At 35.0% G+C, this 9,514-nt stretch overlaps 1 protein-coding gene across 1 annotated transcript; it reads right to left on the bottom strand.

Moving 5' to 3' along the window:
• Nucleotides 1–1,352: 1,352 nt before the first annotated feature.
• Nucleotides 1,353–9,509, bottom strand: Cwc15 (CWC15 spliceosome associated protein). Its single transcript, XM_078046890.1, has 7 exons — nucleotides 9,376–9,509; nucleotides 8,057–8,197; nucleotides 7,364–7,476; nucleotides 6,560–6,648; nucleotides 5,521–5,628; nucleotides 2,244–2,362; nucleotides 1,353–1,522 (listed from the first exon to the last, which is right to left on the bottom strand). Exons 2-7 carry the CDS (start codon nucleotides 8,185–8,187, stop codon nucleotides 1,393–1,395), a joined length of 690 nt encoding a protein of 229 aa, XP_077903016.1. The 5' UTR covers nucleotides 8,188–8,197; nucleotides 9,376–9,509; the 3' UTR covers nucleotides 1,353–1,392.
• Nucleotides 9,510–9,514: the final 5 nt, after the last annotated feature.

Below are 9,514 nucleotides of genomic sequence, written 5' to 3' on the forward strand. Positions count from 1 at the left end.
TATATATATCAAAGTGCATAAATACAGTCCATTGTCATATATAACTAATTAAAACAAATTTAAAAACTTTATAAAATAAATAATTCTAAAAAAATAAAGCTGAGATGTTCTGGTTGGATATAAAATAGCATCTCATGATTTTAATTTGCCTGATGAATAGTGATGTTGATATCTTTTCATATGCATAATAGCCATTTGGATATTCTTTTGTTCCCATTCTTTAAAAATATTTTTTTTGTCTTAATTTGTTTATAATATGATCTTTATACCTTCAGGATAGAACTCCTTTGTCAAATGGATGGACAGATATTTATATTATCCTTGCCTGCAACTTTCTTCATTTTCCTACTGATATTTTTTAATAAGTTCTTAATTTCTATAAAGTCCAATTCCACCTCCCCCCCAAAAGGGGGGTCATCTCTATCTGTGTGAGGCTCAATTTCTGGTTCTAAATTTCTATCAAAGTGGCACCTTTCAACATAGCTCGGGTTTAGGAAAAATTCATTTTCTAGGAGTAATGCTTTTAGTAAGGACTAGCTATCTCTCTCTCCCACTTCTACAGATATGGCCTCCAACATAACAAATTCTATTTCCAAAAGTTTTATGTTTGATTTGGAACTCCTCAGCTTTGCATAAACTATACATCCAAACTCTTAGCTCATTCAAGAGAAACATAGCAGTTCAGCATCCAGGACAAAGTGAGTGCCATACGCTTTTCTTGGAATACTTAGAGCTCCTGTCATGGCCAAAAGAAAAGAAATGAGTACCTGCACAAGTGAGGTACTTTGTGCCTTCCTAGATGTAAACCTGGGGTGCCACTTACTAATTGACGACACTTCTATTCCAACATGTGGTCCAAAATGGAATCCCTTTAATCTTTCATCATACTCTTAAAAACACATGTCAAAAATATTAAGAACTCCTAAATGATTAAGAATTAACTTTTTTCTTTGGTGAAAGAAACTTGAGTTACAAAGCAGAAGCACATAGATTTTAAACCAGTGAAGGGAATAAAGGAAAAATTTAATGCATAAAGAAACAACATATAATTTTTTTGAAAAACATGATGCAACATTTTATAAGCTGCATACATCACAATAAAAAGCTGGGGACACAGATTCAGTTATTTAGATTAAAATCATTTATTACAAGCAGGTTCTTTTTTCCCATATTAAAAAAAAAAAACATGATTGAAAACATTCAGAGAATAGAAACGGAGTTAAACCTATTCCCAAGTCCATTATCAATAAGGTCTCAATAAAGAAAAAGATACTTTGGAACTTAAAATTAGGGAAGTCTATTATATACCATTTAGACGGCGGAAAAGGAAAAAAAAAACATCAAAATGATCCTTTACATTTTACAGTCTTTAATTAAGCACATAAAACTGTACTACTTAATATATTTCTCCATGAATTTTTTGTGAAATTCAGATCGAAGTGTATCGTTTACAAATCTTTTGTCTTTCTTTTGATCATCTACACCTTTTGCGCAGTTCTTGAACACAACATCGTCATCCCACCTGAAAGGAAAAATGAAAATAAAATGCCTTATAATGTTTTTATTAGGAGACAAGAATACCATGTGCATTGTAAAGCTTAGTCATTACACAGAAAGATGTTCAACATGCACATCATTTGATACAACAAAAGAACAAAGTAATACTTAATTCATAAGTCCTGCAATCCCAGTGGCTCGGGAGGCTGAGACAGGAGAACAGTGAGTTTAAAGCCAGCCTCAGCAAAAGCGAGATGCTAAGCAACTCAGCAAGATCCTGTCTCTAAATAAAATATAAAATAGGGCTGGGGATGTGGCTCAGTGCCCCCAAGTTTAATCCTTGGTACCAAATACAAAACAAACAAACAAAAAACCAACCTGGTTTCATATCTTTTCTATGTTAGCCATGAATATAATTATAACTAAGTCCCCTGAATCCTTCTAGTGAATATCTGAATGTAAAGAGCAGTCTTGGGGACCAAGGATACACGTACCTAATATACATAAGCTTTGTAAGGTTCCTAAGACTGCTTAGTTCATTACTCTTACCCTAGTGTTTAGATCATTATTCGATATGTAGCTGGTTATAAATATCTGCTGAAAATTTTATTTTCTTTCTTTTATTACTCGAAAATTAGAGAGAGAAAAATATCAGTGGAAGGCGGAGTTTTAGAAGCATTACATAATATACTTTGCTATCCAACTCATAATCTGTATATAGAATTCTAACCCATTACTTATAGTACCTTCTTTTAACTTTGAAGTTGGCCTGAGGCTGGGAAGGGCCAGTGAGATTAAGAAGAGGGTTTCCACTCAGAATGTTCTCCATACGAATTCTCTCTTCTTCAGCTTTTTGTTCTTGTTCCTGGCAATGAAAGAGGAAGATGCAATTTTCTTATATTAGCTCATTAAAGAAAAAAAGAGAGAGACTGTTAGCATTGTTTAAAGAGGAAAGATATGCATCAAGGTAGTTTTCTTTCTATTTTGATTCTTAAGATAACAGAAAAGCTCATGAAAAAAAAACAATCTGGCATCTTTATTATAAATATTTCATACTTGCTATCATATAGTCATAAGTATCTCCCAATTCTGAAAAGCTTTGTGATGCATATTTAAGTCTGTTTTCTTTTGAAGAACATATAAAACGAATTACTTTAAATTTTGTTTTACATTTATAATTTAAGAACATTTTAAACATAAAAAAGACATTTAGCAAAGCTATTTAAAGGGCCACAGACAAACTGATAAAAATACTTCCATTTTAAATTACTAACAATGTAAGCTTACATCTCTAGGATTAATGATAAAATTATTATTAATATCTAAGGAGTAACTCCTAAAATAAGACAAACAACCATATACAACATTCCTGAAGTGTATCCACTTTGTTTTTAGGATTTATTGTCATCCACTTTCTATTTTTATACCTCTTATCATTCACTAGTTATAACATTGTTTTCATTTTATTTTAGCTTCAAACTCAAATCACCTGCAGTTTCATTTTCAGAACCAGGAACATAAAGTGTCCAAATCTTTAGCTGCAACTTCTAGATTTACCTGAAACATATTATCTTAAACCAAATAAAAATCCCATTTTGTTGTATTTTGAGGATGACAGAAATTGTTAACTTAGTAGATCAAGGGAAAAAAACAATTGCTCAGAAGTTACTTTAAAATTAATCCAATTTTCCATACATGTTACTGATTGTTCATTTTAATATGCAAATATAAACAATGCATTTCATTTTTATCAGGACAAATAACTGGCAGGTGAGATTTTTAGGAAAATAAACAGAAAAACTGCTTTGGACCAGATCTTAAGCAAGTCAGGAACCATCCCCTGGAAGATTAGAACATAAATAGCTTTCTAAAAATTACCTATTTATTTTTAACAAATAACATGGATGCTAAAAGTGAAAAGACATTTCTTTGAGATGCTATAAAAATTAGGAGCTCAAGTATATAACATATGAAATTTATAATAATAATGTGTTAACATATAAGATTCCAGTCTTTTAATATTTGCAATATTATTTCCTTTGGTTACTTGATTGTCACATACAGCACTGGAGGGGAAAAAAGCACCAACTTCTTCCATCAAATATTAAGCACAAAAGGTAGCAGTAAGATAGCCTGCAGATCAAATCTAAACAATCTCTTTCTTGCTATTTATGAGAATGAAATTTTATTGGAGCATAGGCTGCTTTTGTGCCACAACAGCAGAGCAGTTGCAACAGAGGATGCACAGGCTGATGACAAGGCAGTTCAAAATACTTAGTATCTGACCTTTTACACAAAGTGTACTAACCCTGACATAGGTTAATTTGAAAATGTTACTTTGAGATACCTCAAAAAACAGTTTATACAATGAAAAAACAGGGACTTAGGGGGATAAAATTGTCATTTTTCACAAAGAGATTAGATGAATCTCCCATATCTTTCATCTAAAATATTTATCCTGCCTAAACATCAACCAAAAGCATTTAAAGTTCTTTCAGTCTAGATACAGAGAATAGCGAACCTCAAAGAATTTGGAACAACTGCCCTCTAGTGGCAGACGAGTGATATTGGTAATGTTCTTGATATTTATTTTTAAACATTAGATAAAAACTATAAGCTATTAATAGGAATTATGCTTTCCTATGTCAAACTTTAATGAGAAGTTTATTTGCAAATAATTTTCTTGGGACTGGAAGTAGAGTGCTTGTCTAGCATGTTTGAGGCCCTGGGTTCGATTCGTAGCATTCAAACAAACAAAAGAACCCACAAAACTACCACTGCCATCACCAACAAAAAAAATCTTTTCTTCTTCCAATCTGAATTCTAAGACTATCTCATATTATTTTTTTTTCCTGAAAATTTCCCTGACCCTTCTGACTAACATGGACTTTACAAATCTACTTCCCAAGATTCTTATCATTAACCTTTATCAGTGTCTTCTCTCCCCCATTCACCTGCCCCCTTGCTTTTTATTTTTAAAAACATAACCCACGGCTCAAATGAAATCTACACTGACATCCATAAAAAAAGCTGCACTACTCTGGCTGAAAATGGGTGCAGACATCTTTACTTGAATGTCTTCTAATGTATCAAATTCACCATGTTCAAAATAGAATTCATGTTTTTTTCCCTCTGCCTAAACATATCCATTTTTCTGCTTTCCATGTATTACTATATGGCACCAATATATACTAAGACTGTGTGTGTGGTGGGTGTCATCTTTGCTTCCACAACCAATCACTCACTTTATTTGGTCAATTCTCCTCCTTGAGAGCTTTCCCAGCACCTGTTCATTTCTACCAATCCCAACTTCTATCATGTAAGTTAAGATTCTCTTCATTACCCATAAGGAGTATTGAAATAACCTCCTCACTCAATTATTTCCAATCCATCTTCTATACTTTTGCCAGAGTAATCTTTCCAAAATGCATATGCACTCTTACCAATCTACTGCTAAACTCTACTGGCTTCTCATCCTTTAGAACAAAATTGAATTCCTTTAACACTGGTTTACAAACTGCCAATGCTTGGACTCCTGCTTGCCTCCTCAGTTTCATCTCTTAATTTTTGAGGTAAGCATTCTTTTCTCCCACTGTATAACTGAAAAGACTGGGTATACAAGAGTATGATAACTTGGCATAGATTGTGTATAAAATCTATTGACAGGTTGCCTCACAAGTGTCTAGGCAGGAGACGAGAGACAAATTTGTAGACTAATCTTAATCATGTTGGTTCTTCGGATACTTAACACTAACTAAATGTCTATTGAACAAAGAACAAACAAGTAAATATGAGCAAGTTGAGGAGTATTATTCAGCATGCCTGAACTGTTTAGAATTTCCAACATAATCAGGATCTTTAAAATGTCATAAAAATAACTAGATTTATAGGACTTCAGGTGCCATAATATTTACACATGGTAAGGAAAATTTCTAATATAAGAAGATATTATTTGAATAAAAAATATTCCTATTATAGCATGTGAAGATGGAATATATAAATACTTAACCCTTAGATTTTTACCTTCCTGGCCTGCTCTTCTGCTCTTTCTTTTTTAATTTTTTCTAGTTCTGCAAGGAGAGCTGCAGTATCATCATCATCACTCTCCTCTTCAAAATCTTCATCTTCCTCCTAAAAACAGTAAAAAGCAGTAATTATCCATGATGTTGGAGGGAAAATGCACAATGTTAATTTTTGTCCCTTAAAAACTATATTTACCATATTTTTGGGACAGAATTAATTTTCCTAGTGGGAAAATAACTGCACTTGAATATTATGATTAAAATAAAAACCAACCAAATAAATAAAAGTCTCACAAAAAGCTTAGAATACTTCCTAAAATGTCAACTCCTAATAAAGTACCTTTCAAATTTACATGGCTAAAATTAGAAAAAGGAACACCTCATGATGAAATACAGTAGGTATGTACAGGGTTCACTCTAGGAGAGACAAAATGATAGTATGTAACTTATAGCAATTTTAAGCTATTAAGTAAGGATGATCAGACATGCAAAAAACAGCATTAAATTCCACAATAAAATAATTTCAGATGAATAATAATTAAATCACACTTATAACTGAGCTTCTTGTTTTAATGACTATAACTTAATCAGTCAGCTCTAGAATTAATTGCTGACATATGTGTATGATTACATCTTATCTATGAAAGGCCACTCATTTTTTTTATGTTTTGTAGAAGAGCACAAACTACTGACTATGGAGTCCCACTAAATTTTAATTGATATGCTAACTTTTAAAAAATTCTGCTTAGATTACTTTCCTCCCTAAACACAGAGGGAACCAGCATGTGCATAATACATCTGATCATAGCTAATGAGGAAAGGCCCTAGGGTATAACTACAGGGAATGTTTCCAGAGAGCCCAATGTGTGCCCTGTGTATATAAAAACAGAAGCTCAACTCTAGGGTTTAAAATAAAGAATTCTTCTGGAGGAAGGCATATTCTTTAATAGACTGCTTTCATAGTGAGTTCTCTAGATATCAAACTTGTTCTTGAACCCTCGGCAAAGAAAAATACTCAAATGAAAGAAAACAAAACTTACATCTGTTAGAGGATCATCTGCATCAAGGTTGGCAGCTGGAATCTGATCTAGCCGAGGCTTCTTTGACACTGAAGAGGAGGTTGTATGTTCTGGTGGAAAACACACATTATTTAACTTAGTGAAACAAGTGCTGCATTTCTTATAATGTTTTAAGGACCTATAGGTATAAAGAATCCATATTCAAAGCATCATGCCATCAGGGATCACCTATTGTGACTGGCAAATAAGTCTTTGGTAAATATTGATGGTAAATAATTAAATATATTAATAAAAGGATTGATTTTAATATTAGAACTGCAACCTCAGGAAATTCAGGGTGAAGTTTATATAAACTGAAAACATTAAATCTCTTTTTTGGGGGGGATGAGAGTGGTGGTACTGGGAATCGAACTCAGGGCCCTTTACAACTGAGCTATATTCCCAGCCCTTTTTGTTATTTTGCTGAGGTTGGCCTGAAACTTGAAATTTACCTGCCTCAGCCTCCAGAGTTGCTAGGAATACAGGCACGCATCACTACCTGTCTGAAAACATAAAATCTCTCAGACAGAAATCCTGGGGCCCGGCTGCTCTAATGAGTTAAAACTTTTGGTTTGAAATAAAATGATGGCTGCTGAATATCTCCAGATCACCCTGTTCCTTCTATTATAGAAGGATAAAAAGATGAAATTGGAATAAACCTCATTATCTCTCATTATTTAAGGAAGTAAAGCTCACAAAAATACGAACCCTTTCTAATTACTACATGAAAGAAAAACCATGGACAATATAATTTTAGGAGACAAATGTTTGGGACAGGGTTGATACCTCGGGTTGGACGATCTCTATTTTTTTCTCGTGCAGCAGCTCTCTCTCTTTCTTCCAACTCCCTCCTGAAGTCCCGGTTACGAACCTCTTCAGGGGCATCCTGAGTAGTTTGTCTAAAGTGGAAACAAATCAGGACAAAATGTTACGACCTGTCCAAGCCCAAGAAAACAAAAATCATATGTGAATAGAAGACAATTCAATTCACAAGTACAATTTTGTCCCTCAAACATAAAACAAAGAAGAGGACAAGATAATAACCTAATCTGAAGGTTACTAACTAGTACTTATGATATTTCCAATATTTTAAGAAGCCCCAAACAAATCACATACTTTCCTTAATATGGTTGCAGATTGATTAAAATGTCCTTAATTTTTGTTCCCATTACATAGACTCAAGAGCTTGTTACAGTATAACATTTATCCCACTAACTTGTGCTGAAAGTGCATAGTTTCTCTGAGGTAATATTAGGTACTCTTCCCTCCACATATGGAAATTCCTAGTTAATAGCAATTTCTGCTGAAGGAATGTTAGTAGCACTTTAAAAATCATATGGCATAATTTTATTGTTAAGCCCTCTGTTGCATTCTATTCCTTTAAAAATAGATAACCTAAGTTACATGCATAACTCAAACTTGATCATATATCATGATCACGCCATTTAACAGATGTGGTCTTTGGAAAGTCTTTATTACCTGTATTTTATCTTTGTATGAGAGGGAAGATCTCTGCTTGAATACTGCTTTGAGAGTTGGCTCAAATCACCTTCTCCTTTTCCTCTTCCACCTCTTGCAGGTTCAAAAGTCGGCCTGGCTGCTGTTGTCATCTTTTATGCTCTGAAGAAAAACAGTATTAAGTTATTCCCAATAGAATTCATAAATTTATTCATCAATATCTACCCTTGTGAAATAATTTCAAAACTCATCCCTCCAAAATTGCATAATCTTTCTATACACAAGTTCGAAAGAAACAAACTATGGCCTAAGGGGTAAACAAGGAATATAGCTTTGCAGATAGTTACTACTACAAAAAATTCTGTCATGAGGATCTAAGTTTGTGATCCTGTTGTTCTCCTGGCTGCCTGGTCTTGGGCAAGTCCCCTAACTTGTTTCTGTCATCGGTGGAATGGGGATATTCCTTTTAGAATTACTGGAATTATGGGACATGACATGCTCAATTTCTTGTAATATACAGTTTCACCTCTTAAGTTTTAAGAATTCTCAACCACATTCCCCCAAGCTTCCAAGATTTGCATCTTTTCTAAACTTCACAGAACAACAAATAAGTTAATCAAAACAAAATTTAAAAATCACTGACAAACTTAGTGTCCAAGAGGTAAGTGTGCTAAAATTCAATGACAGTTACATGGGCAAAATTTTAACAACCATTTGTTGATTTTCTCCTGTAAGTCATCACAATATAAATCAGCCCTTTTAAGGTTATAATTTAAGAGACGCTCAGAAGACAGGAAACTCACTCCCAAAGGATTCTAATAACCAAAAAATCAGGAACACATTCTGTATGTTACGTTCAGCTCTGGGTAACCAACAGTACCTACCACCTGGCACAATCGCTAAATCCCATTAGCGTCGGAAAAACAATAGTCTCCCACTCCTATCAAAAGAACAAGGAAATGGAAAGATTTTGAGAGGTATACCTCTCTTGATTTTCATAAAGGGTAAAGGCGTGTGTCCAGAGAGGGAGAAACAGGGTTGCCTGCTGCTAGGTGCCTCCGCGTCCGGCACACCTCGCGATTCGGTATCTCGGGAGCGCTCCCTTAGGCTGTCACCAGGAACTCGCTGTCTTTTCACCCGTGGGGGAAGACGGTGGGAGTACCCCGGGCCCACCTAAGCCATAGGCAAAGCTGCCCTGGCGCCGCTTTCTTTGTAGTGGGCCCAAGAGCTTCGCACTCACCAGCCCTGACTACTGCTCCGGAGCTCCTCCGCCCGCCGCGGACTCCGACCCCACCTTTCCTTTCCCACCCGCAGAAGAAACACCTTGTCCTGCAGCTCACCTTAGCCGAGGTCTGACCACCTCCGCAGATCACACAGATACCATTGCCACTCTCGGCCCCCAGAATCCTCTGCTCCCGGGGCCAAAGCCTAAGACCCGGAAGCAAAACCCAAGCGCTTTAACCACCAATCAGCAGAGGC

This window comes from Ictidomys tridecemlineatus, chromosome 4 (assembly GCF_052094955.1).
Source record: "Ictidomys tridecemlineatus isolate mIctTri1 chromosome 4, mIctTri1.hap1, whole genome shotgun sequence".
NCBI classification, from domain to species: domain Eukaryota; kingdom Metazoa; phylum Chordata; class Mammalia; order Rodentia; family Sciuridae; genus Ictidomys; species Ictidomys tridecemlineatus.

Excerpts from the sequence above, each read along its gene's own strand:
- Cwc15 (XM_078046890.1), bottom strand. The coding sequence starts at position 8,187 with ATGACAACAGCAGCCAGGCCGACTTTTGAACCTGCAAGAGGTGGAAGA. Across the intron at positions 7,477-8,056 it reads CATACAAAGATAAAATACAG|ACAAACTACTCAGGATGCCC; the intron begins GTAATAAAGACT and ends TTTCCACTTTAG. Across the intron at positions 6,649-7,363 it reads TAGAGATCGTCCAACCCGAG|AACATACAACCTCCTCTTCA; the intron begins GTATCAACCCTG and ends GTTTTCCACCAG.